The sequence below is a fragment of the Amblyraja radiata genome, chromosome 4, assembly GCF_010909765.2.
Source record: "Amblyraja radiata isolate CabotCenter1 chromosome 4, sAmbRad1.1.pri, whole genome shotgun sequence".
Lineage (NCBI taxonomy): Eukaryota > Metazoa > Chordata > Chondrichthyes > Rajiformes > Rajidae > Amblyraja > Amblyraja radiata.
In genome coordinates, this window is record NC_045959.1 from 56,168,828 (window position 1) to 56,192,286 (window position 23,459).

The 23,459-nt window shown below is 46.2% G+C and overlaps 1 protein-coding gene and 1 long non-coding RNA gene across 3 annotated transcripts in view; one reads left to right on the forward strand and one right to left on the reverse strand.

Moving 5' to 3' along the window:
* LOC116972129 (desmocollin-3-like) overlaps nucleotides 1-7,162 on the forward strand; it is a 33,095-nt gene extending 25,933 nt beyond the window's left edge. For both annotated transcript variants that reach the window (XM_033019487.1, XM_033019488.1), the window contains exons 12-16: nucleotides 752-985; nucleotides 1,576-1,800; nucleotides 3,481-3,611; nucleotides 4,315-4,623; nucleotides 6,327-7,162. In XM_033019487.1, coding sequence (XP_032875378.1) covers nucleotides 752-985; nucleotides 1,576-1,800; nucleotides 3,481-3,611; nucleotides 4,315-4,623; nucleotides 6,327-6,518 — 1,091 coding nt within the window. In that variant the 3' untranslated portion in view covers nucleotides 6,519-7,162. The remainder of the gene's footprint in view (nucleotides 1-751; nucleotides 986-1,575; nucleotides 1,801-3,480; nucleotides 3,612-4,314; nucleotides 4,624-6,326) is intronic.
* Nucleotides 7,163-7,180: 18 nt separating this feature from the next.
* On the reverse strand, nucleotides 7,181-22,301 carry LOC116972130. The gene is made up of 2 exons (XR_004411724.1): nucleotides 22,264-22,301; nucleotides 7,181-7,284 (listed from the first exon to the last, which is right to left on the reverse strand). It is a non-coding gene; the product is annotated as an uncharacterized LOC116972130 (long non-coding RNA).
* Between the last annotated feature and the right edge of the window lie 1,158 nt (nucleotides 22,302-23,459).

The following is a 23,459-nucleotide window of genomic DNA, read 5'->3' on the forward strand; positions in this document are numbered from 1 at the left end:
GGGGTGCATTTGTGGAGGGTGAGGAAGGGAGGGGGGCGCTCTGTGGGACAGGGGTGGGAACGCTGTGGACGGGATGAGGGAGGGGGATGTGGGATTGTTGTGGGGAGGGAACGAGGATGTGGCATAGGAGGAGGGGCTGTGGGGCGAGGTCTGTGGACTCGGTGGGATTGTTGTGAGGTGGGGAGGTTGTTGAACAGGGTGGGATTGTTGAGAGGGGGGTGGGGGAGGGGGATGGTGGGGTAGGGACTAGAGATGGGGGTGTAGGGAAGAGGCTGGTGGATGGGGTGTGGGGGATGGGAGGGGAGGGGATGGAGAGGGCGGTGGTACAGAGGGTGGTATTGTTGATGGACAGGAGGGTGACACGGGGGTGGGTGGGCTGAGGGACAAGTGTAATGAATGGAGCACAATGCAGCAGCAGGGAATGCTGGTAACAAGGAACTGCAGATGCTAGTTAATGCCAAAGACAACATAAAGTGCTGGAGTAACTCAGTGGGTCAGGCAGCATCTCTGGAGAATATGGATGGGTGACGTTTTAGGTCAGGACCCGCTTCAGGCTGATGTAGGTTTCCAACCGGCAACATCACCTATCCATATTCTCCAGAGATGCTGCCTGACCCACTGAGTTGTGTCTCCATCACTTTGTGTTCTTCACAGTGATTTACCTGTTGTGTATTGATGGGGGCTGGGGTTACTCGGTTACCTGCAATAGTATTGCATATTCCAACCTGGCCTGTTCTCTTGTATATATTAGAAGACCATTCGAGATCGTGCACTGGGACGGTGGTGATAAACCTGCACGACGTCAACGATAACAGCCCGGTGATTTCCAATACAAACCTGTACATTTGTGAGAATGGAGACCATCACTTTGTCAATATCTCAGCCGAGGATCTCGACGCGTCGCCCAATGCTGCTCCCTTCACCTTCCTCTTACCAAACGACCCCCTCGAGATTAAAAAGAAGTGGGAGATATTCGACAATGCGGGTATGATTTTATTGGTCTGCATTCTGGTGCTATTGTGTCGTGGTGTCATGCAGCATGGAAACGGGCCCTTCAATCTGACTCTGGGTAAAAGACTCATAGGTTGGCTAAATTACAATTAAAACACAAAGTATGTACTATAACTCCAGGATAAAAGTTAATCTAAGAAATCCAAGCCCAAAACCAAAGCATTATTATAGTTTGGTAATCTGGTCTAATAGATGATTTCTGGTTTTATTGGTGGTGCAGCAGTAGAGTTGCTGCCTTACCAAAGAAAGATGCAAAGTGCTGACATACTCAGTGGGTCACGCAGCATCTCTGGAGAAAAAGGATGGGTGACATTTCGGGTCGGAACCCTTCTTTAGACGACCTATCCGAAGAAGAGTCCCTGACCCGAAATGTCACTCATTCTTTTTTTCTCTAGAGATGTTGCCTGACCCGCTGAGTTATGCCAGCACTTTGTGTTGATAAATTGTATATTTATTTCTTGTTGTTTCTTGTAGTTACTGCAGTAAGTAAGCCCTTCATTGTTCCTCTACCGGTGCTTATGAAAATTAAACACTCTTGACTCAACTCAACATTTCTCTCTCCAGGGTCCTATGCGTTCATGAAACCAAAGGGAAGTCTTATCCCTGGGCACTATAAGGTTCCCATCATCATCCAGGACCAGCAACACCACGAGACCAAAGATACTCTGAAGATTGTCATTTGCGAGTGTCCTAACAAGTTGAACTGTGCCGGTAGACTCGCTTCTAAAAAGGCCGTCCTGGGTGGACTGGGCATTCTCGTTATGTTCCTGGCTGCTTTGTGTCTGCTTTGTAAGTTGCCAATTGTAGACCTTGGACGACTACCACTTTGGCCCACATATCAACATTTTAAAACATTCCTTCTAGTGAAGTGTTCAGAAGGGAATTGGAGTGTAGGGGATGAGGTCACAGATCATTCTGAACATGAATCCAAGTTAATCTAATCTCCGCTGCCTGCATGTGGTCCCTATCCCTCCGTTCCCTGCATATCCATGTACCCATCTAAAAGTCTCTTAAATGTCACTATCGTATCTGCCTCCACCAGCAATCCCTGTATACTAACTAGCGAACGGTCCTGACTTTCCATTATCTCATTGGAGACCCTTGGACTGTCTTTAGAAACATAAAAATTAGGTGCAGGAGTAGGCCCTTCGAGCCTGCACTGCCATTCAATATGATCATGGCTGATCATCCAACTCAGTATCCTGTACCTGCCTTCTCTCCACACCCCCTGATCCCTTTAGCCACAAGGGCCACATCTAACTCCCTCTTAAATATAGCCAATGAACTGGCCTCAACTACCTTCTGTGGCAGAGAATTCCAGAGATTCACCATTCTCGGTGTGAAAAATGGTTTTTCTCATCTCGGTCCTAAAAGATTTCCCCCTTATCCTTAAACTGTGACCCCTTGTTCTGGACTTCCCCAACATCGGGAACAATCTTCCTGCATCTAGCCTGTCCAACCCCTTAAGAATTTTGTAAGTTTCTATAAGATCCCCCCTCGGTCTTCTAAATTCTAGTGAGTACAAGCCGAGTCTATCCAGTCTTTCATCAGACTTTAATCAGACTTTACTGAACTTAATCTTGCACCAAACATTATTCTCTTTATCCTGTATCTGTGGATGGATTGATTATAATCTTGAGTCTTTCCGCTGACTAGATAACGCTCAGCAAAAAAGCTTTTCACTGTAGCTCAATACATGTGACAACAATAAAGTAAAGAACTAAAACTGTTTAAAAACAAAACATGTCCCATACTGCAAAGCTATGCCCTGTAGTTTTCACATTTCCACGCTCAGCGGGAGTGGGGGACATTTTTAATTCCATGCAGGTTCTTACAGACGGCCATTAGTCAAATTTGTCCAAAGATTAGAAAATGCGCAAAGAATATCACTCAATGATTTTCTCCAACCATAGGATTCTTGATTCCTCCAACCAGCATGGAAATGGGCCCTTCAGCCCACTGAGTCCGCGCCGGCCAGCGATCACCCCGTACACTAGTTCTATCCTACACAATAAAGACAATTAACAGAAGCCAATTAACCTACAGACCTGCGTAGAAAGAAACTGCGGATGCATCTGTATACCGAAGTTAGACAACAAGTGCTGGAGTAACTCAACAGGTCAGACAGCATCTCAGGATAAAGGATGGGTGACGTTTCGGGTCTGGGCCTTTCTTCAGAGCCAAAACATCACCAAAGAAGCTGTCTGACCTGCTAAGTTACTCCAGTAGTTCATGTCTCTCCAACCTAGAAACTTGTACGTCTTTGTTAGGTGGGAGGAAATCCACGCAGTCACGGGGGGATTGTACAAACTCTGCACAGACGACACCTGTAGTAGAGATCAAACCTGGGGATATGGCAGTGTGAAGAAGCAACTCTACTGCTGCCATCTTCTGTTGCGTTAGTTGGATGGCATGCTTTACACATGAATGAATGTACCAACAATCCTTCATTATTATTCTTCTTCACAGGTTTGCTCCTGGCTGCATTTGCCTTGTATTGTGGTGGAGATCGTAAGATAAAGGCTCCCTTGGGTTCCCAAGGCCAATATCATCAGACTCTTATTGTGTCCAATGAAGAGGGTGGTGGACAGCAAGATATGGTAGGTTTTTGTCCAATCCTGTACCTTGCGCCAGACTTCTTGAACTTTACTTTGGAATATTACCTTGTGGGTATAGTGTGGAGATATTCCTAGAGTGGAGATATCAAATACCAGTGGGCATATCTCTGAAGTGAGAAAGGCAATGTTTAAAGGTGATGTGTGGGGTAGTCTTTTACACGGAGGTGGGGAGTAGCTGGGATGTGCTACCAGGGGTGGTGGTGGCAGACATGACAGTGGCATTTGAGAAATTTGGACAGGAAATGGAGGGGATGTGGATTATGTGCAGGCAGCTAGGAGCTGGTCTTGGAATCGTGTTCGGCACAGACATTGTGGGCCGAAGGGTCTGTCGTGCTGTATTGTTCCGTGTTCTAAATACCAAAGAAAATATCATGAAACCATTTGGGAACGATGAAAGATCTGCGTGATGAACTGGGTGTACTGACAACTCTCTGCAATTTCTTGCGGTCCTAGGGCAGAGCAGTTCCCGAGCCATGCTGTAATACAACCCGTGTATGCTTTCCATGGTGCATGTGTATTGTGTTTCCATCGAGATTTGCGTTCGGGCAATAGGAGGATTCCCATGTCCTCCAGAGATGCTGCCTGATCTGCTGAGTTACTCCAGCACTTTATGTCTATCTTTGGAATAGACCAGCATCTGCAGTTCTGTTTTATCACATCGTGAATTCTGTGATTTCTTTTGCAGAACCTCTCGTCATTGGATGTCCCCGTGAATCATGGTGAAAACATGAGACAAATGCATGGCACGTTGGGCATGGGTACTGGGAGTGGAGTCAAACAAACATTCAGCAGCTTCAGAGGTGCTGGGACCGAGGTGGACATGGGTCAACAGATGGTGGACGGGTCCAGTGGCGCTTTTTATGATCAGAATGGTACATTGATAGTGGATCGCACCCTCTATGTTGATGGTGGGACCATCGTGGACGACGACTACACAATGGGACGTCGGAAGAGTCATGGCCTGATGGAGCTCCTTCGCTCGCAAGTTGACCGGGTGAGTTTTTCCAAAATGCTGGTTTACCACCAGAGATGCAACATGCTAAAGGGGCATCACAGTGGCACAGTGGTAGAGTTGCTGCCTCACTGTGCCAGAGTCCCAGCTTCCGTCCTGACTGTGGGTGCTGTCTGTATGTGGTTTGCACGTTCGCCCTGAGATTGCGTGGGCTTTCTCTGGGTGCTCCGGTTTCCTCCCACACTCCAACGACGTGCAAGTTTGTAGGCTAATTGACTTTGGTAAATTGTCCCTATTGTGTTGGATAGAACTAATGTATGGGGATCGCTGGTCGGCGCGGTTCGGTTGGCCAAAGGGCCTGTTTTCATGCTGTATCTCTAAACTAAACTACAAAAAACACAGTGCTGAAGTAACTCGGCATGTCGAGAAACATCTCTGGAGAACCTGGATGAGTGACGTTTTGGGTCGGAGTATGAAAAAGGGTCTTTACGCTTAATTTGAGTGTATATTGTGTTGTAACGTGTTGCCAAGTGCCCTTGACCCATTTGGTCTGATCCTTTAAGATCCTTGTCGTGATTCTTGTTTCTGATCCTTACTCTGCCCGTTCCCCCCCCCCCTCCACCAGTTGTAGGGTTATAGAATCGGGAAACGACCCCTTCAAGCCAACCATTGGTCACCCGTTCACACTAGTTCTATGTTATACCACTTTCACATCCACTCCCTACTTGGGGCAATTTTACAGAGGCCAATTAACCTACAAATCCACCCATTTTTATGGTTAATAAGGGGAAGGCCATTTAGGACTGAGATGAGGAAAACCCTTTTTCACCCAGGGAGTTGTGAAGGCAGTGGAGGCTAATTCACTGGATGTTTTCAAGAGTTAGATTTAGCTCTTAAGGAATCAAGGGATATGGGGAAAAAAGCCGGAACGGGGTACGGATTTTAGTTTGAAGAAGGGTCTTGACCCGAAACTCCACCCATTCCATCTCTCCAGACATGCTCTCTGTCCCGCTGAGCTACCAGCGTTTTGTGTCTACCTACTGATTTTGGATGATCAGCCATGATCATATTGAATGATGGTACTGGCTAGAAGGGCCGAATGGCCTACTCCTGCACCTATTTTCTGTTTCTGTGGGAGGAAACCGGAGCACCTGCAGGAAACCCATGTTGTCACAGGAAGAACATGCAAAGTCCACCAGCAATGACACATACACTAACTCTATTCTGCACACTTGAGATACATTTATAGAAGCCAATTAACCTAGAAACCTGTGGAAACAAAGAACTGCAGATGCTGGTTTATAACAAAGAAAGAAACAAAGTGCTGGAGTAACACACTTGGTCAGGCAGCATCTCTGTAGAACACGGGTACGGTAGGTGATGCTTCACGTTTCCGGACCCGAAATGTCTCGTATCCATGCTCTCCAGAGATGCTGCCTGACCTGCTGAGTTACTCCAGCACTTTGAGTATAACCTGCAAACCTGCTGTCTTTGGAGTGAGGGAGGAAACTGGAGCACCCGGAGAAAACCCACATGGTCACGGGCAGAACGTGCCAACGCCATGCAGACAGCACCCGAGATCAGTCTCTGACGCTGTGAGGCAGCAACTATCGCTGTGCCACCTGTGAAGGAACAAAAAGTGTGTTTGAAGTTGCAGGGAGAGCAAGACTGGGACAGGTGAATGGGTTCCTGTGTTTGCTAAGGGATTTGCAGATTTGTAATTGGTGGTTTGCTTTTGCCTCCAGGTTTACGAGGATGAACAGGATGATCAAGAGATGCCGTTTGAATACGTGCATGGGTACCCACATGATGGGGAGAATTCGGTCCAAGGGTCTGTTGGTTATGACAGTGATATGATGGACCCCAGCCGAGTGGACTATATGAACGGAGTGGGAACCAAGTTCGGTACATTGACCAACATCTCACTGAAGAAATAGTGGACACGTGATCCTCGACTGCGTTACATTGTAAAAAAATCTTTGGAGCGTTACTTGGGAAGTTTGGTGCAAGTGGATAGAACATAGAACAGTACAGCACAGGAGCAGGCCCCTTCGCACCACAGTGTCATACTGAACATGATGCCAAGACCAGCCTGTACCCAATCCACACCCCTCCATTCCCTGCATTTCCATGTGCCTAACCAAGAGTCTCTTAAATGCCACTAACGTATCTGCCACCACCCCTGGCAGCGTGTTCCAGTCACCCGTCACCCCCTGTTTTTAAAACAAATGTATATACTTACCCTGCACATCTGCTCTAAACTTTTCCCCTCTCACCTTAAAGCTATGCCCTCTGGTCAATTATATTTCTATCCTGGGAAAAGGGCTTTGACTCTCTACCATATCGATGAGTCTGATCATTTATGCTTCTCTATGGTCTCCCACATTCGCCAGCATTGCAGCAAGGCTCAGTTTAAGGTGATGGGCACAAAGTCTGACATCATGAATTTTTTTTTGTCACCCAGAGAGTGGTTAGAATCTTCATCCAGATGGTTTGCAAGCCTAGGTGTTGTCAGGATTCCTTCCACTCCTTCACTGTAGTCAACTAGAATTATTCAATCACTGGTAGTGTGCTTTATATAAAAAAATAAAAAATAAAAAAATCCCTACAACAATGATGCATGCATCCCTCAATTATATTCTTGACTGTTGCGAAATAAGATAGACACACAATGCTGGAGGAACTCAGTGGCTCAGGCAGCATCTCTGGGTGACATTTTGGGTCTGGGCACCCCTTCAGATTTGAATAAAAAGGACATGCCTTTAGAAAGGAGATGAGGAGGAATTTCTTCAGTCGGAGGGTGGTGAATCTCGAATTAATTGCCATTGACGGCTGTGAATGGATATTTCTTCGGCAGAAATTTGACAGATTCTTGATTAGTAAGGGTGTTGTGGGGTGTTGGGGGGGGGGGGGGGGTAGGGGGAGAAGGCAGGAGAATGAGGTTTTGTGGGAAAGATAGATCAGCCATGATTAAATGGTGGAGTGGACTTGATGGGCCGAATGGCCTAATACTGCTTCTAGAACTTATGAAACATCACCTTTTCTCCAGAGATGCTGCCTGACCCAGAGTTACTCCAGCATTTTGTGTCTACCATTGGTGTAAACCAGCAATTGCAGTTTATTTTTGTTACTGTGCAAAAGGAGGCTTGGTACACTTCAGTTTGAATTTACAAAATATATCTTAAGTTGTAAAACTATTGTAAAATATTATTCCTGTCAGGAATTCTTCATGGGGACGCAACCAAGGCTCAATTGCTTGCCCTGTTTCCTTGGAATGTAAGAGGTTTATTTGTTGTATAAAGTTACAAGGGAAATGTGGAAACGGGCCCTACATTCCACTGATCATTGATCACCCATTCACACTAGCTCTATACTATCCCACATTCTCATCCACTCCCAACACGAGGGAAAATTTGCAGAGGCCGATTAACCTCCAAACCCACACGCCTTTAGGGTGTGGGAGGAATCTGTAGCACCCAGAAGAAACCTACGTGGCCACAGGGAGAACGGGGTTGAGAGGGAAAGATAGATCAGCCATGATTGAACAGCCGAGTAGAGTAGATGCGTCAAATGGTCTAATTCTGCTCCAATAACTATAGTTGCAAATTCCACACAGACAGCACCAGATATCAGGATCGTATCCAGGATTTATGATGCTATGAATAAGCTGTGCTTCTGAGCCACTCAGTTTTTAATGAGTATTTGGGGTTCAGGATGAAGAGCAGGTAATGAGAGGTGGAGACACTGCTGGTGCCACGTGCTGGCGGCTCAGTCAGTCCATGTCGGGTGAGATGCTGTGTTTGTTGAACCTTCCTACATGCAGGGCCTGGATAGAGTGGATGTGAAGAGGAAGTTTCCACTGTGGGAGAGTCTAGGACTGGAGGGCACAACCTCCGAGCAAAAGTACGTACCTTTAGAAAAAAAAGTGAGGAGGAATTTCTTTAGTCGGAGGTTGGTGAATCTGCGGATTTCATTGCCATAAATAGCAGCGGAGGCCAAGTCATTGGGTATTTTTATGGCGGAGATTGACAGATACTTGATTAGTACAGGTGTCAGGGGTTATGAGGAGAAGGCAGGAGAATGGGGTTGAGAGGGAAAGATAGATCGGCCTTGATTGAATGGTGTAGACCTTGTGGGCCAAATGGCCTAGTTCTGCTCCTATAACTTGTGCATTCACCAGGAGCACTGATCTGTAGGTGCATGTGGCTGTGGGATCTCTCCCACTCCCAATCCCATTGCCAAATGCGCAGGGACTGTGATCATCCAGTGGGGTTTAGTGTTTACTGAGGGACGCACCCGAATGTATACTTGTTCTCAAAGTGGATGCCTCTGTCTCATTTGTATAAACTATCCTGAGCAGGTGGTGCTGAGTTCCTCCAGTACTTTGCTTTTTCTGCTTAAGATTCCAACATCTGCAGTTCCTTGTGCTGAGGCTCTAAGTTGTGGTGGGGCCACAATTGGAACATTGTAAGCAGTTTTGGGCCCCAGATCTGAGAAAGGATGTTGTGGCGTTGGAGAGAGACCGGAGGAGGTTTATGAGAATGATCCTGGGGATGACCGGGTGAATGAACGAGGAACGTTTGACGGCTCTGGGCCTGTATTCCGGTTCATGTAAGCATAAAGACTCGGGAACTCCTTCTTCACCTCTGTTATCAGAAATGTCCTGTAAGCTAGCGTATTGTCCGATTCACCTCTACCCCATTGCGGACATTGGACTTTGTCTCTGGAACTGATGTGCTACAATGCAGAGAACTATATTCTGCACCCTGTATCTTCCACTTTGCTCTGACTGTCATACTTGCGTTTGGCTCGATTGTATTTATGGTATCTAATCTGTTTGGATAGCATGCAAAACAAAGCTTTTCACTGTATCTCCGTACATGTGAAAATAATAAAATTAAACCTAAAGCCAATGAATGTAGTCATCTGTATTTCCGATTGTAACTTGCATATGCTTTTAGTGTGTGCTCTTCTTGAAAAACAAGGCAAATACTTTTTGTGCTTCTGTGGTTTACTTTGCGATGAATAACGGCAAACTACTTAATGTGAGGTTTATTTCTTATAGTGCATAAAGTGGTACGAATTGTTATAGTATCTGAATTGCTTATTGAAAGTATTATTAAACAGGGGATTGGATAAGGGGGGGGAGGGGGGTTTACATGGCTACTTTGAACAAATGGAGAAGAATAATTGGATTGCTTTACAGTGAACTAGCATAGACTGCAGGCTGAATGGCCTCCTTTATACATTGCCAGGTACTTTAAACTTTGTGCAAACTTTCTGTGGCAGCTCTGGTTATTACAATGTCATTCTAATGCTATGTTAGTTCACAATGACGTTCATTTCGATGGAATAAGTATTTGATATATTTTGCATATTGAAATAAAATTGTCCTTGAACATAGGATTATTTGTATGAGCTGTGGTCTATGCTGTTTATTTTTAAACAATAAATTGGTTTATGGAACATAGTACAGCATGAGAACAGGCCTTTTGGCCCACAGGGTGTGGACTAAACGTGATGCCAAGACCAGATCTTATCTGCCTGCATGCGATCCATATCCCTCCATTCCCTGCATATCTAAGTGCCTATCCAAAGTCTTCGATGCTACTGTCGTATCTGCCACCCCTGCAAACTCCTTGCAGGCAGCACTGGAGGTCAGGATCGAACCTGGGTCACAGGTTCTGGGCCGTAGCAGTTCTACCAGTTGTAACTTTGTGCTGCCCACTGCATATCTGCAGATAAAAATTATTCACTACGATTGTGGCTGATTTTCCATCTTAATCGCATGATGGGGGGGGGGTTAGCTACAGAGGTTGGGCAGACTTGGATTGTTTTCCCTGGAATACCATGTCAGTGTAGGCAAGTTGGGTCGAAGGGCCTGTTTCCACGCTGTATGACTTTTTGACACTATCTGGCCTTGCAGTTGTCAGACTCCGGTACCATCTTCCCGATGGTAAGAGTGAAAAGAGAGCACGGCCAGGCTAGTGTGGGTCTCTGATGATGCTGGCTGCCGTTTTGTAGATCCCTTTGATGGTGGGGAGGTCAGAACCTGTGATGGACCGGGCAGTATTCACCACTTTTTGTAACCTGCTTCGCTCCTGGGCGTTCGGGTGGCTGAACCAGGCCATGATACAACCAATTAATATACACTCTACTGCAGAGTGATGAGTGGAGAATAAGTAAACAAATCTGAACGGTCCTTCCATAAGCCAGGGTACTGTCCAATTCGCCTCTACCCCATTGCAGACGTTGGACTTTGTCTCTAGAACTGATGCGCTACAATGCTGAGAACTATTCTGCACTCTGTATCTTCCCCTTTGTTCTACCTATTGTACTTGAGTTTAGCTTGAGTTGTATTTATGGACGGTATTATCTGATCTGTTTGGATAGCATGCAAAACAAAGCTTTTCACGTGACAATAAACTTCAACCTAAACTTAATAGAATCTTGTGTCACAATGGAATTTAAGTTGGGCCCCAAATTAAGGCCCATAGTAAGGTCAAGAGAAATCAAAATGCAGATTATTATCTAAATTAAGAGATTGCAAATGTATGGAGTACAGACAGCTCTACCTGTCTGTGCATGAGTTACTCAAAGGGATCAGGCAGGTGCTGCTGCAAGTAGTTAAGTAAGAGAAACCACATGGAAACGGGTCCTTCAGTCCAATGAGTCCATACCGACCACAGATGACAAGTACACTAGTTGTATCCTACACTCTATGGACAAATTACAGAAGCTGTCATCCAAAAAAAGAATCAAAGTGCTGGAGTAACTCAACGGGTCGGGCAGCATCTCTGGGGAACATGGTTAGGTGATGTTTTGGGTCGGGGCCCTTTTTTACAGTGATTAAATTCTCCAAATATGCTATCTGACCCGCTGAGTTACTCCAGCACTTTGTGTATTTTTTAAGACTTTAGAGATACAGCATGGGAGCGGGCCCTTCTTCCCACTGAGTCTGCACTGACATGTGATCCCCATACACCACTATCCTACACACTAGGGACAAGTTCCAATTTTACCAAAGCCAATTAACTCTCAAACCTGTATGTCTTTGGAATGTGGGAGGAACTCTGAGCACCCGGAGAAAACACACATGGTCACAGAGAACATGCAAACTCTGTACAGAGAGCACCCAAGTTCTGGATTGAACCCAGGGTCTCGACACTGAGGCAGCAACTCTATCGCTGTGCCATTGTGATTCTTAGCTAGAACTAGGAAAGGATATTTTCAGCAATGGGAGAGTCTCGGACCAGAGAGCATAGTCTCGGAGTAACTGGACATATCTTTGGCATGGAGATGAGCAGGAATTTATTTACCCAAAGGGTGATAAATCTGTGGAATTCATTGCCATAGGCAACTGGAGGCCAATTCATTGGGTATTTTTAAAGTGGAGATTGATAGGATCTTGATCAGTGCGGGTGTCAAAGGTTATCAATAGCTATTAATGACTATGATATAGTTGGGATCACGGAGACATGGCTCCAGGGTGACCAAGGCTGGGAGCTGAACATCCAGGGATATTCAATATTCAGGAGGGATAGAGAGAAAGGAAAAGGAGGTGGGGTAGCGTTGCTGATTAGAGAGGAGATTAACGCAATGGAAAGGAAGGACATTAGTTTGCAGGATGTGGAATCGGTATGGGTAGAGCTGCGAAACACTAAGGGGCAGAAAACGCTGGTGGGTGTTGTGTACAGGCCACCTAACAGTAGTAGTGAAGTTGGAGATGGTATCAAACAGGAAATTAGAAATGCGTGCGACAAAGGCAAAACCGTTATAATGGGTAACTTCAATCTACATATAGATTGGGTGAATCAAATTGGCAGGGGTGCTGAGGAAGAGGATTTTTTGGAATGTATGCGGGATAGTTATCTAAATCAACATGTAGAGGAACCAACGAGAGAGCAGGCTATTTTAGACTGGGTATTGAGTAATGAGGAAGGATTAGTTAGCAGTCTTGTTGTACGTGCCCCCTTGGGCAAGAGTGACCATAATATGGTTGAGTTCTTCATTAGGATGGAGAGTGACATTGTTAATTCAGAAACAATGGTTCTGAACTTAAAGAAAGGTAACTTTGAGGGTATGAGACGTGAATTGGCCAAGATTGACTGGCAATTAATTCTAAAAGGGTTGACGGTGGATATGCAATGGAAGACATTTAAAGACTGCATGGATGAACTACAAAAATTGTTCATCCCAATTTGGCAAAAGAATAAATCAGGGAAGGTAGTGCATCCGTGGATAACAAGGGAAATCAGGGATAGTATCAAAGCGAAGGATGATGCGTACAAATTAGCCAGAAAAAGCAGCATACTGGGAGAAATTCAGAGACCAGCAGAGGAGGACAAAGGGCTTAATTAGGAAAGGAAAAATAGATTATGAAAGAAAACTGGCAGGGAACATAAAAACTGACTGCAACATTTTTTATAGATATGTGAAAAGAAAGAGATTAGTTAAAACAAATGAAGGTCCCTTGCAGTCAGAAACAGGTGAGTTGATCATGGGGAACAAGGATATGGCGGACCAATTGAATAACTACTTTGGTTCCGTCTTCACTAAGGAAGACATAAATAATCTGCCGGAAATAGCAGGGGATCGCGGGTCAAAGGAGTTGGAGGAATTGAGTGAAATCCAGGTTAGCCGGGAAGTGGTGTTGGGTAAATTAAATGGATTAAAGGCCGATAAATCCCCAGGGCCAGATAGGCTGCATCCCAGAGTACTTAAGGAAGTAGCTCCAGAAATAGTGGATGCATTAGTAATAATCTTTCAAAACTCTTTAGATTCTGGAGTAGTTCCTGAGGATTGGCGGGTAGCAAACGTAACCCCACTTTTTAAGAAGGGAGGGAGAGAGAAAACGGGGAATTACAGACCAGTTAGTCTAACATCGGTAGTGGGGAAACTGCTAGAGTCAGTTATTAAAGATGGGATAGCAGCACATTTGGAAAGTGGTGAAATCATTGGACAAAGTCAGCATGGATTTACAAAAGGTAAATCATGTCTGACGAATCTTATAGAATTTTTCGAGGATGTAACTAGTAGCGTGGATAGGGGAGAACCAGTGGATGTGGTGTATCTGGACTTCCAGAAGGCTTTCGACAAGGTCCCACATAAGAGATTAGTTTACAAACTTAAAGCACACGGCATTGGGGGTTCAGTATTGATGTGGATAGAGAACTGGCTGGCAAACAGGAAGCAAAGAGTAGGAGTAAACGGGTCCTTTTCACAATAGGCAGGCAGTGACTAGTGGGGTACCGCAAGGCTCAGTGCTGGGACCCCAGCTATTTACAATATATATTAATGATCTGGATGAGGGAATTGAAGGCAATATCTCCAAGTTTGCGGATGACACTAAGCTGGGGGGCAGTGTTAGCTGTGAGGAGGATGCTAGGAGACTGCAAGGTGACTTGGATAGGCTGGGTGAGTGGGCAAATGTTTGGCAGATGCAGTATAATGTGGATAAATGTGAGGTTCTCCATTTTGGTGGCAAAAACAGGAAAGCAGACTATTATCTAAATGGTGGCCGACTAGGAAAAGGGGAGATGCAGCGAGACCTGGGTGTCATGGTACACCAGTCATTGAAAGTGGGCATGCAGGTGCAGCAGGCAGTGAAGAAAGCGAATGGTATGTTAGCTTTCATAGCAAAAGGATTTGAGTATAGGAGCAGGGAGGTTCTACTGCAGTTGTACAGGGTCTTGGTGAGACCACACCTGGAGTATTGCGTACAGTTTTGGTCTCCAAATCTGAGGAAGGACATTATTGCCATAGAGGGAGTGCAGAGAAGGTTCACCAGACTGATTCCTGGGATGTCAGGACTGTCTTATGAAGAAAGACTGGATAGACTTGGTTTATACTCTCTAGAATTTAGGAGATTGAGAGGGGATCTTATAGAAACTTACAAAATTCTTAAGGGGTTGGACAGGCTAGATGCAGGAAGATTGCTCCCGATGTTGTGGAAGTCCAGGACAAGGGGTCACAGCTTAAGGATAAGGGGGAAATCCTTTAAAACCGAGATGAGAAGAACTTTTTTCACACAGAGAGTGGTGAATCTCTGGAACTCCCTGCCACAGAGGGTAGTCGAGGCCAGTTCATTGGCTATATTTAAGAGGGTTAGATGTGGCCCTTGTGGCTAAGGGGATCAGAGGGTATGGAGAGAAGGCAGGTACGGGATACTGAGTTGGATGATCAGCCATGATCATATTGAATGGCGGTGCAGGCTCGAAGGGCCGAATGGCCTACTCCTGCACCTAATTTCTATGTTTCTATGTTATGGGGAGAAAGCAGCAGAATGGGGTTGAGAGGGAAAAATAGACCATCCATGATGGAACTGATTCTGCTCCGATGTCGTACGAAGCTAAATTCCAAGTCAGCTGGGGCCTACATTACCATTTGCATGTCTCACGGCAGAAACTTGTTTGACAGGCTATCACACAAAAGCAGATGGAGTGATGGCACAGTGACAATGTTGCTGCCTCACAGAGCCAGAGATCTAGGTTCGATCCTGACTACAATCCCGACTTCGATCATGCTGTCTGTATGGAGTTTGTACATGCTCCCTTTGGTCGTGTGAGTTTTTCTCCGGGTGCTCTGATTTCTTCCTACTTTCCAAAGACTAGCAGGTTAATTGGCTTTCGTAAATTGTAAATTGTCCCTAGTGTGTAGGATAGTGCTGGTGTACGGTGGGACCGCTGGTGGGTGCAGACTCAGTGGGCCAAAGGGCCTGTTTCCACGCTGCATCTCTTTATTTAAAAAAAAAAAAAGTCGCTCCCTTTGAATCAAGGCCAAGTTATTGCTGGGTGCGGCCCTGAATCAGCACTGCACTCGTTCACCTTTGGTGTTGATTGATGGTCCCTGCTAATGTTGACAATACAACAGAGAAAGCTGTTCCCAAGTGTGGAAATACCTTCAGGTATCAATAGACAATAGGTGCAGGAGTAGGCCAATCGGCCCTTTGAGACGACACCGCCATTCACTATGATCATGGCTGATCATCCACAATCAGTACCCCGTTCCTGCCTTCTCCCCATATCCCTTGACTCTGCTATCTTTAAGAGCTCTATCTAACTCGATGAAAGCATCCAAAGAATTGGCCTCCACTGCCTTCTGAGGCAGAAAATTCCACAGATTCACAACTCTCTGGGTGAAAACGTTTTTTCTCATCTCCGTTCTAAATGGCCTGCCCCTTATTCTTAACCTGTGACCCTGGTTCTGGACTCCCCCAACATCGGGAACATGTTTTTTGCCTCTAGCGCGTTCAATCTTTTAATAATCTTCTGTTTCAATAAGATCCCTTCTCATCCTTCTAAATTCCAGTGTATACAAGCCCAGTCGCTCCATTCTTTCAACATATGACAATCCAGCCATCCCGGGAATTAACCTTGTGAACCTACGCTGCACTCCCTCAATAGCAAGAACGTCCTGCCTCAAATTTGGAGACCAAAACTGCACACAATACTCCAGGTGTGGTCTCACTAGGGCCCTGTGCAACTGTCGAAGGACCTCTTTGCTCCGATACTCAACACCTCTTGTTATGAAGGCCAACATGCCATTAGCTTTCTTCACTGCCTGCTTACTTTCAGTGACTGATGAACAAGGACACCCAGATCTCGTTATACTTCCCCTTTTCCTAACTTGACACCATTCAGATAGTAATCTGCCTTCCTGTTCTTGCCACCAAATGAGGAGGCGATGAGGAATATTTCCAAGTGTACTCGGCGTTCAATGTTCTGAATGTGCTGGGTGTGGAAAGGATGTTTCCTTTCAGGAAAAAGGCTGGGGTTTGTCTGGAATAGGATCGCAGTGTCAGCATGTGGAGTACGACACTTGGAACACAGCACAGCCTAGTCTGCTCAACCTCTCCATATAGCTCAGGCCCTCGAGTCCTGGCAACTCCCTGGTAAATCCTCTTTGAATCCTTTCAAGCTTGACAACATCAATCCTATAACATGGTGCCCAAAATTGAACACAACAGTCTAAATGGCCTCAACAACGTCTTATGTAACTGCAACATGACCTCCCAACTTCTATACTCCATACTCTGACAGATGATGGCCAATGTGCTGATAGCCTGTTTGACCACTCGAGCGACCTATGATAATGTTTTTGTGGTTGGCTCCCTCCTTCACCTTACATCCCTGCCTCTGGCCTCTCAGTTCATGCCTCTTCTCTCATTATTTCCCACCCTTTTGTCTCCTTCTCATCTCTGTCAACCCATCTCTCAACCCCCCTCACCTGTATCCAAATATCACTTGCCCGGCTTTGTCCCGCCCTCACCTCCCTCTTCCAGCTTTCTGCCCCCTTCAGTCTGAAGAAGGGTCCAGACCCAAAACGACACCTAACTGTGTTCTCCAGAGATGCTGCCTGAGCCACTGAGTTACTCCAGCGCTTTGCATTCTGCTGCAGGCGGTGCGCTGGGAAAGTCCACACCCAGACTCAAAACTAATCGAAACTTTAGCCGGTGAGTCAACCAGCATCGGTGGTGATGGCAACTCTTGGTTAATCCCAGGGCGTTGACTAGCTTCTGCAAAGGAAAGAGTTTTATTTTGAAAACAACTGCCCTGGCAACTGTCCATCTTGCGTATGGCGTGCACAGCCTAAAGTTGTAGGACAATTAGTCCTACTTGATCTTATTTGATTGTGCACACCAGGTTGATTGCATTAGTTGAAACAGGGCGGACCACGTGCATGTTGCAATCTCCCACCCCAACAGCCCTTCAGGACCTAAGGACTGGGCAGGCGAACTTCCCCATCCCACCACCATCTAGAGAGCAGTCCTGACGTACCATCTACCTCATTGGAGACCCTCAGACTATCTTTGATCGGACTTTGCTCCACTTTATTCACGCTCTTCCCTTTATCCTGTATCTGTACACTGTGAACGGCTTGATTGTAATCATTTTTAGTCTTTCCACCGACTGGTTAGCACGCAACAAAAGCTTTTCTCTGTACCTCGGTACACGTGACAATAAACTAAACTAAACTAAAGAACTGGGAAACTACCCTGGACACCCTCTCATTTTTCTCCTACCGTTGGGAAGAAGGTACAGGAGTCTGAAAACCATGAGTGTTTCAAGCAATTTCCACTTTGCAAGGAAGTCATTCAAAACCCTAAATCAATGGCCCCTGCTTTTCACTAGGAAGGCAGGACACAGGAGATTCCTAACCGGATCTTGCAGATGGGACCAACTCATGGACAAGTGGTGGTCCTCATAATTTTGGTCAACAATTAATCACCTGGTCTCATGTTGCCCTTCTTACAGAGTCAACAGGGAAATCCCCGAGTGGTGGCGCCATCGAGTGTGGCAGCCTCGCCAGCAGCTGTCCCGTCCTTTCACCCTTTTTGTTATTTTAGTCTGTCAAAAAGTATGTCTTTGGAGGTCTTTTAGTCTTTCTTATGTGACCATTACCCAGTCACTACCTGGTCGAGGATGCATCTTTTCTCCGAGTCGCATCATTTGCCCCCCCTCGCGGCCTACCATCTGGATTGGCGCGGCCTTTCCTGCTGAAGACCATCCAGAGCTTCAGCAGCGGCGCAGCACTGAATTACTGTGCCTTACCGGGGATCGCCGTGTTGCAGCTCCGGAGGGCCAGCCGACTTTCACATCGTGGAGCTGTGGTTTGCGGAGCTTCCAGTCACGGGCGGCGCTGACTTTAACATCACGGGGGACTGGGATATTTTGCCGAGGATCGCCAGTGTTGGAGCTCCGCCCAACTTGGTCTGTGGACTTCGGAAGCCGCGGTCTCCGGTAAGAAGTGGCCGATTCGGAAACTCCAAGCCGCTGAGAGTGTTCTTCCGTTCCGATGCCGGTGCTCCGATCATCCCGGCGAGAGCGCCTGAAGATCGGGCCGCCCGGAGCGGCGATTGCGGAGGGCTCAATAGGCCTCGACCAAGGGTGAACAAAGAAGAAGATGACTGAACTGTTGCCTTCTCTCACAGTTGGTTCCACTGTGGGGATGTTCATTAAATTCTATAGTGTTGTGTTCATTTTATTTAATATGTGAGGCTGCATGGTAACTCAAATTTCACTGCACCAATGGGTGTATGTGACAATAAATGGAACTTGAACTTGAACTTGAGATCCTTCATTTCAACTCATACCAAATTTTATTTCTCGTCTTTGTTCCAACCATCTACCTATTAAAATACCCCCTCGCCTATGTCTACCTATTACCCGCCACGCATTGTCCGGCCCCTCCTCCCTCCAGTTTTCCCCCCCCCCCCCGCCTCCAATCAGTCTGAAGGATCCCAATCCTAAATGTCAGATATCCATGTACTCCCGAGATGTTGCCTGGCCTGCTGAGTTACTCCAGCAATTTGTATCCTTCAGCCCACAAAGTCAGTGCCAAACTTAATGCCAAGATAAACTAATCTCCTCTGCCTGCACATGATCCATATCCCTCCATTCCCTGCATATCCATGTGCCTATCCTAAAATCCTCTTAAACACCACTATCGTATCTGCCTCCACCCCCACCCCTGGCAGCTCATTCCAGGCCCCCACCACTGTGTGTAAACAACTTGTCCCATATCTATCTATTACTAAATCTCTGATCATGACAGCATTTGGCCCACTGCTGCTATTTCCGACAGAACGCCGCCACCTATGGCCGTCATTTTTGGCCACCTCGCTCAGAGCCCCCCTCTGCCTTACGGGTGCGAAGGATTTTTCCCATCTATGACAAATCAGAGAGATATTAATGTTTTTTTTTTAATCGCAATTCTCTCTGCTGCCCCTGCTGGAGGGAGGGGGAGGGACTATAAAACCAGGAAGTGGTGTGCCTCACTCAGTCTCTGCAAGATGGATGAAGCCAAGGGTCACGTCTCTCTGAGCTCTGAATAACACTGAACAAATGTCTACACAACTGTGAGTACCCTTAATGTGGTTTGAAAATGAAAATATGGTTCGGTTGAAGTAATAAGGCACTGCCTGCAAATGGGTGTTTGAGTGCTTTGGCTTGAAGTTGAAAGGCACTACTTACTGCAAATGGTGGCTTGGGTGCTTTGATTGAAGTTGAAATGCACCACTTACTGCAAATGGTGGTTTGGGTGCTTTGGCTTGAGGTTGAAAGGCACTAATTACTGCAAATGGTGGCTTGGGTGTTTTGGCTTGAGGTTGAAAGGCACTACTTACTGCAAAAGGTGGCTTGGGTGCTTTGGCTTGAAGTTGAAAGGCACTACTTACTGCAAATGATGGCGGGTGATTTGGCTTGAAGTTGAAAGGCACTTCTTACTGCAAATGGTGGCTTGGGTGCTTTGGCTTGAAGTTGAAAGGCACCCCTTACTGCAAATGGTGGCATGAAGTTGAAAGGCTCTACTTACTGCAAACGGTGGCTTGGGTGCTTTGGCTTGAAGTTGAAATGCACTATTTACTGCATATGTTGGCTTGGGAGCTTTGGTTTAAAGTTGAAAGGCACTACTTACTGAAAATGGTGGCTTGGGAGCTTTGGCTTGATCTTTAAAAAAATCACCATTCTCTCTGCTGCACCTGCTGGAGGGAAGGGGAGGGACTATAAAACCAGGAAGTGGTGTGCATCACTCAGTCTCTGCAAGATGGATGAAGCCAAGGGGCACGTCTCTCTGAGCTCTGAATAACACTGAACAAATGTCTACACAACTGAGTACCCTTAATGTGGTTTGAAAATGAAAATATGGTTTGGTTGAAGTAAAAAGGCACTAACTGCAAATCGTGGCTTGGATGATTTGGCTTGAAGTTGAAAGACACTACTTACTGCAAATGGTGGCATGGGTGATTTGGCTTGAGTTTGAAAGGCACTACTTACTGCAAATGGTGGCTTGGGAGCTTCGGCTTGAAGTTGAAAGGCACTACTTACTGCAAATGGTGGCTTGGGTGTTTTGCTTGGTTGAAAGGCGCTACTTACTGCACATGGTGGCTTGGGTGCTTTTGCTTGAGGTTGAAAGGCACTACTTACTGCAAATGATGGCTTGGGTGATTTGGCTTGAAGTTGAAAGGCACTACTTACTGCAAATGGTGACTTGGGTGCTTTGGCTTGAAGTTGAAAGGCACTACTTGCTGCAAATGGTGGCTTGGGTGCTTTGGCTTGAAGTGAAAGGCACTACTTACTGCAAATGGTGGCTTGGGTGCTTTGGCTTGAAGATGAAAGGCACTAACTGCAAATGTTGGCTTGGGTGCTTTGGCTTGAAGTTGAAAGTCACTACTTACTGCAAATGGTGGCGGGTGCTTTGCTTGAAGTTGAAAGGCACTACTTATTGCAAATGGTGGCTTGGGTGCTTTGGCTTGAAGTTAAAAGGCACTACTTACTGCAAATGGTGACGGGTGCTTTGGCTTGAAGTTGAAATGCACTTCTTACTGCAAATGGTGGCTTGGGTGCTTTGGCTTGAAGTTGAAAGGCACTTCATACTGCAAATGGTGGCTTGTGTGCTTTGGCTTGAAGTTAAAAGGCACTACTGCAAATGCACTTACTTCCTGTTTGGACTGTATATTGATTTTAGATAAAACGCTACCACTTATGGCTGTGATTTTTGGCCATCTTACTCAGTCCCCCCTCCGCTGAGCAGGTGCAGAGAATTCTTCCCATTAATGAAAAATAAAAGTGTTATTAGTGTTTAAAAAATGTTGAGAATCTCTCGCCTGTGAATCACGCCCTGAAAGCCACACCTTTTCCGGTGGGAGTGGGAGGGATTATAAAACCCGGAAGTGTGGGTGTGGCTCAATGTCTGCATGATGGGGGAGGGAGAGGTCATGACTCTGTCTGAGGTGTGAATCAACTGAACAGACTGAATGTCTACTGAACTGTGGGTTTGGTGTTTTTTGTGGTTTTATGGTGGTTTCACCCTGCATGAAATGGTATGAAGCTGCACTTGAATTTGGTGGCCTTGCACCCTGCTTGAAGTGGAATGAAACTGCACTTGAATTTGGTGGCCTTGCATCCTGCTTGAAGTGGTATAAAACTGCACTGAATTTGGTGGCCTTGCACCCTGCTGAAAGTGGTATGAAACTGCACTTGAATTTGGTGGCCTTGGATCCAGCTTGAAGTGGTATGAAACTGCACTTGAATTTTGTGGCCTTGCACCCTGCTTTAAGTAGTTGGAAACTGCACTTGAATTCGGTGGCATTGCACCCTGCTCATAGTGGTAAGAAACTGCACTTGAATTTGGTGGCCTTGCACCCTGCTTGAAATGGTAGGAGCATGGACTTGAATTTGGTGGCCTTGCACCCTGCTTGAAATGGAATTTCAAGGAAAAGTCATGTCAACTGCCAACCCGCCAGCCGTGAGTGAGCTGCCAGCAGATCAGGCTTGAGGGACTGAGCTGCCACCCCAAGAATCCATACCAGCACTCCAGAAAGACCCCCCCCCCCCCCCCCCCCCCCCCCCCCACTGGCCACCAATATTGGAATTGGTGGAGAGGTGGAATATTGCGTCGGGGGACCAGCCCTCCCGTGTGAACCTGGGGCCCAACGGGTCCCACATAGTCTAGTATCTCCTTTAAACTTTACCTCTCTCACCTTATAACTATGCCCTCTAGTATTTTATATTACTACCCTGGGAAAAAAGCTACTACATCTACCACACCTATGCCTATCTATTGATATGTTTTCAGGGCAATTTAAAAGTTTCATTCTGGCAATTACATACAGTATACAAATATAAATAATTCAATTTAAGACAAAAAGTGCTGGAGTAACTCAGTGGGGTCAGTCAGCACCTCTGGAGAGAATGGGTAGGTAACGTTTTGGGTCGGGGTCCTTCCAACCCGAAGCATCACCTATCCATGTTCTCCAGAGATGCTATCTGACCTCACTGAGTTACTCCAGCAATTTGTGTCTTTTTTTGTAATCCAGCATCTGCAGTTCATTGTGCCTACTCTCTCCAATTGAATTTAAGCTCCAGCTATTGGGGTGTGCTTGTAGAAACAAAGAACTGCAGCTGCTGGTTTACAGAAAAGGACACAAAGTGCTGGAGTAACTCAGCGGGTCAGGCGTATCTCTGGAGAACATGGATAGGTGTTGTTTCGGGTCGGGACCCTGTAGCATGGGTGTGTTTTTTTTTTACCTGGTTTATCCAAGTCTCTAGAAATCACTCCAGTTACGTAAGCATTGGGATGAAAGGTATTTTCACCTCTTTGTATTCCACACCTTTAAATGGTTATATAGTTTCAGCTGCAGGACTTTATTCTTTCCTTTATCCAAGCAGATCAAACGATAAGGTGTGTTTGCAGGAGGGAAACTTCAATTCTGGGTGTGGACACAGACCCACCTATGTGTATCCTGTTGATAATGATCTCGGGGAAGGGTTTGGAGAACTGGTTACAAGAGCCCTGAGGCATTGGAACAGGTTCAGTAGTCACTCAGCTTTCAAAGCACTGATTTCTGGGCAGTTACAATGAATCACAACAGACTTTAATTTAGAGATACCATGAGGAAACAGGCCCGTGGGCTCACTAAGTCAGCACAGTGCCACAGCGGGTAGTGTTGCTGCCTTACAGCGCCAGAGACATGGGTTCCATCCTGACCATGCCTGTGCGGAGTTTGTACCTTCTCCCTGTGACTCGCGTGGGTTCTCTCCGGGTGCTCCGGTTTCCTCCAACACTCCAAAGACATACAGGTTTGTAGATAAATGGGCTTTGGTAAAATTGTAAATTGTCCCTATTGTGTAGGACAATGCTAGTGTATGGGGTGATCGCTGGTCAGCGCTTGCTTGGTTGGCCGAAGGGCTTGTTTCCACGCTGTATCCCGAAAGTTTCAAGTGTCCGCGCCAACAAGCGATCACCCGTTGACACTAGTTCTATGTCTTACATGGTAGAGGCTATTTACAGAAGCCAATTAACCTAAAAACCTGTACGTATTTGGGGTGTGGGAGGAAACCGTGCCCGGATGAGAAAAAAAAGGAATTTACTGGGAA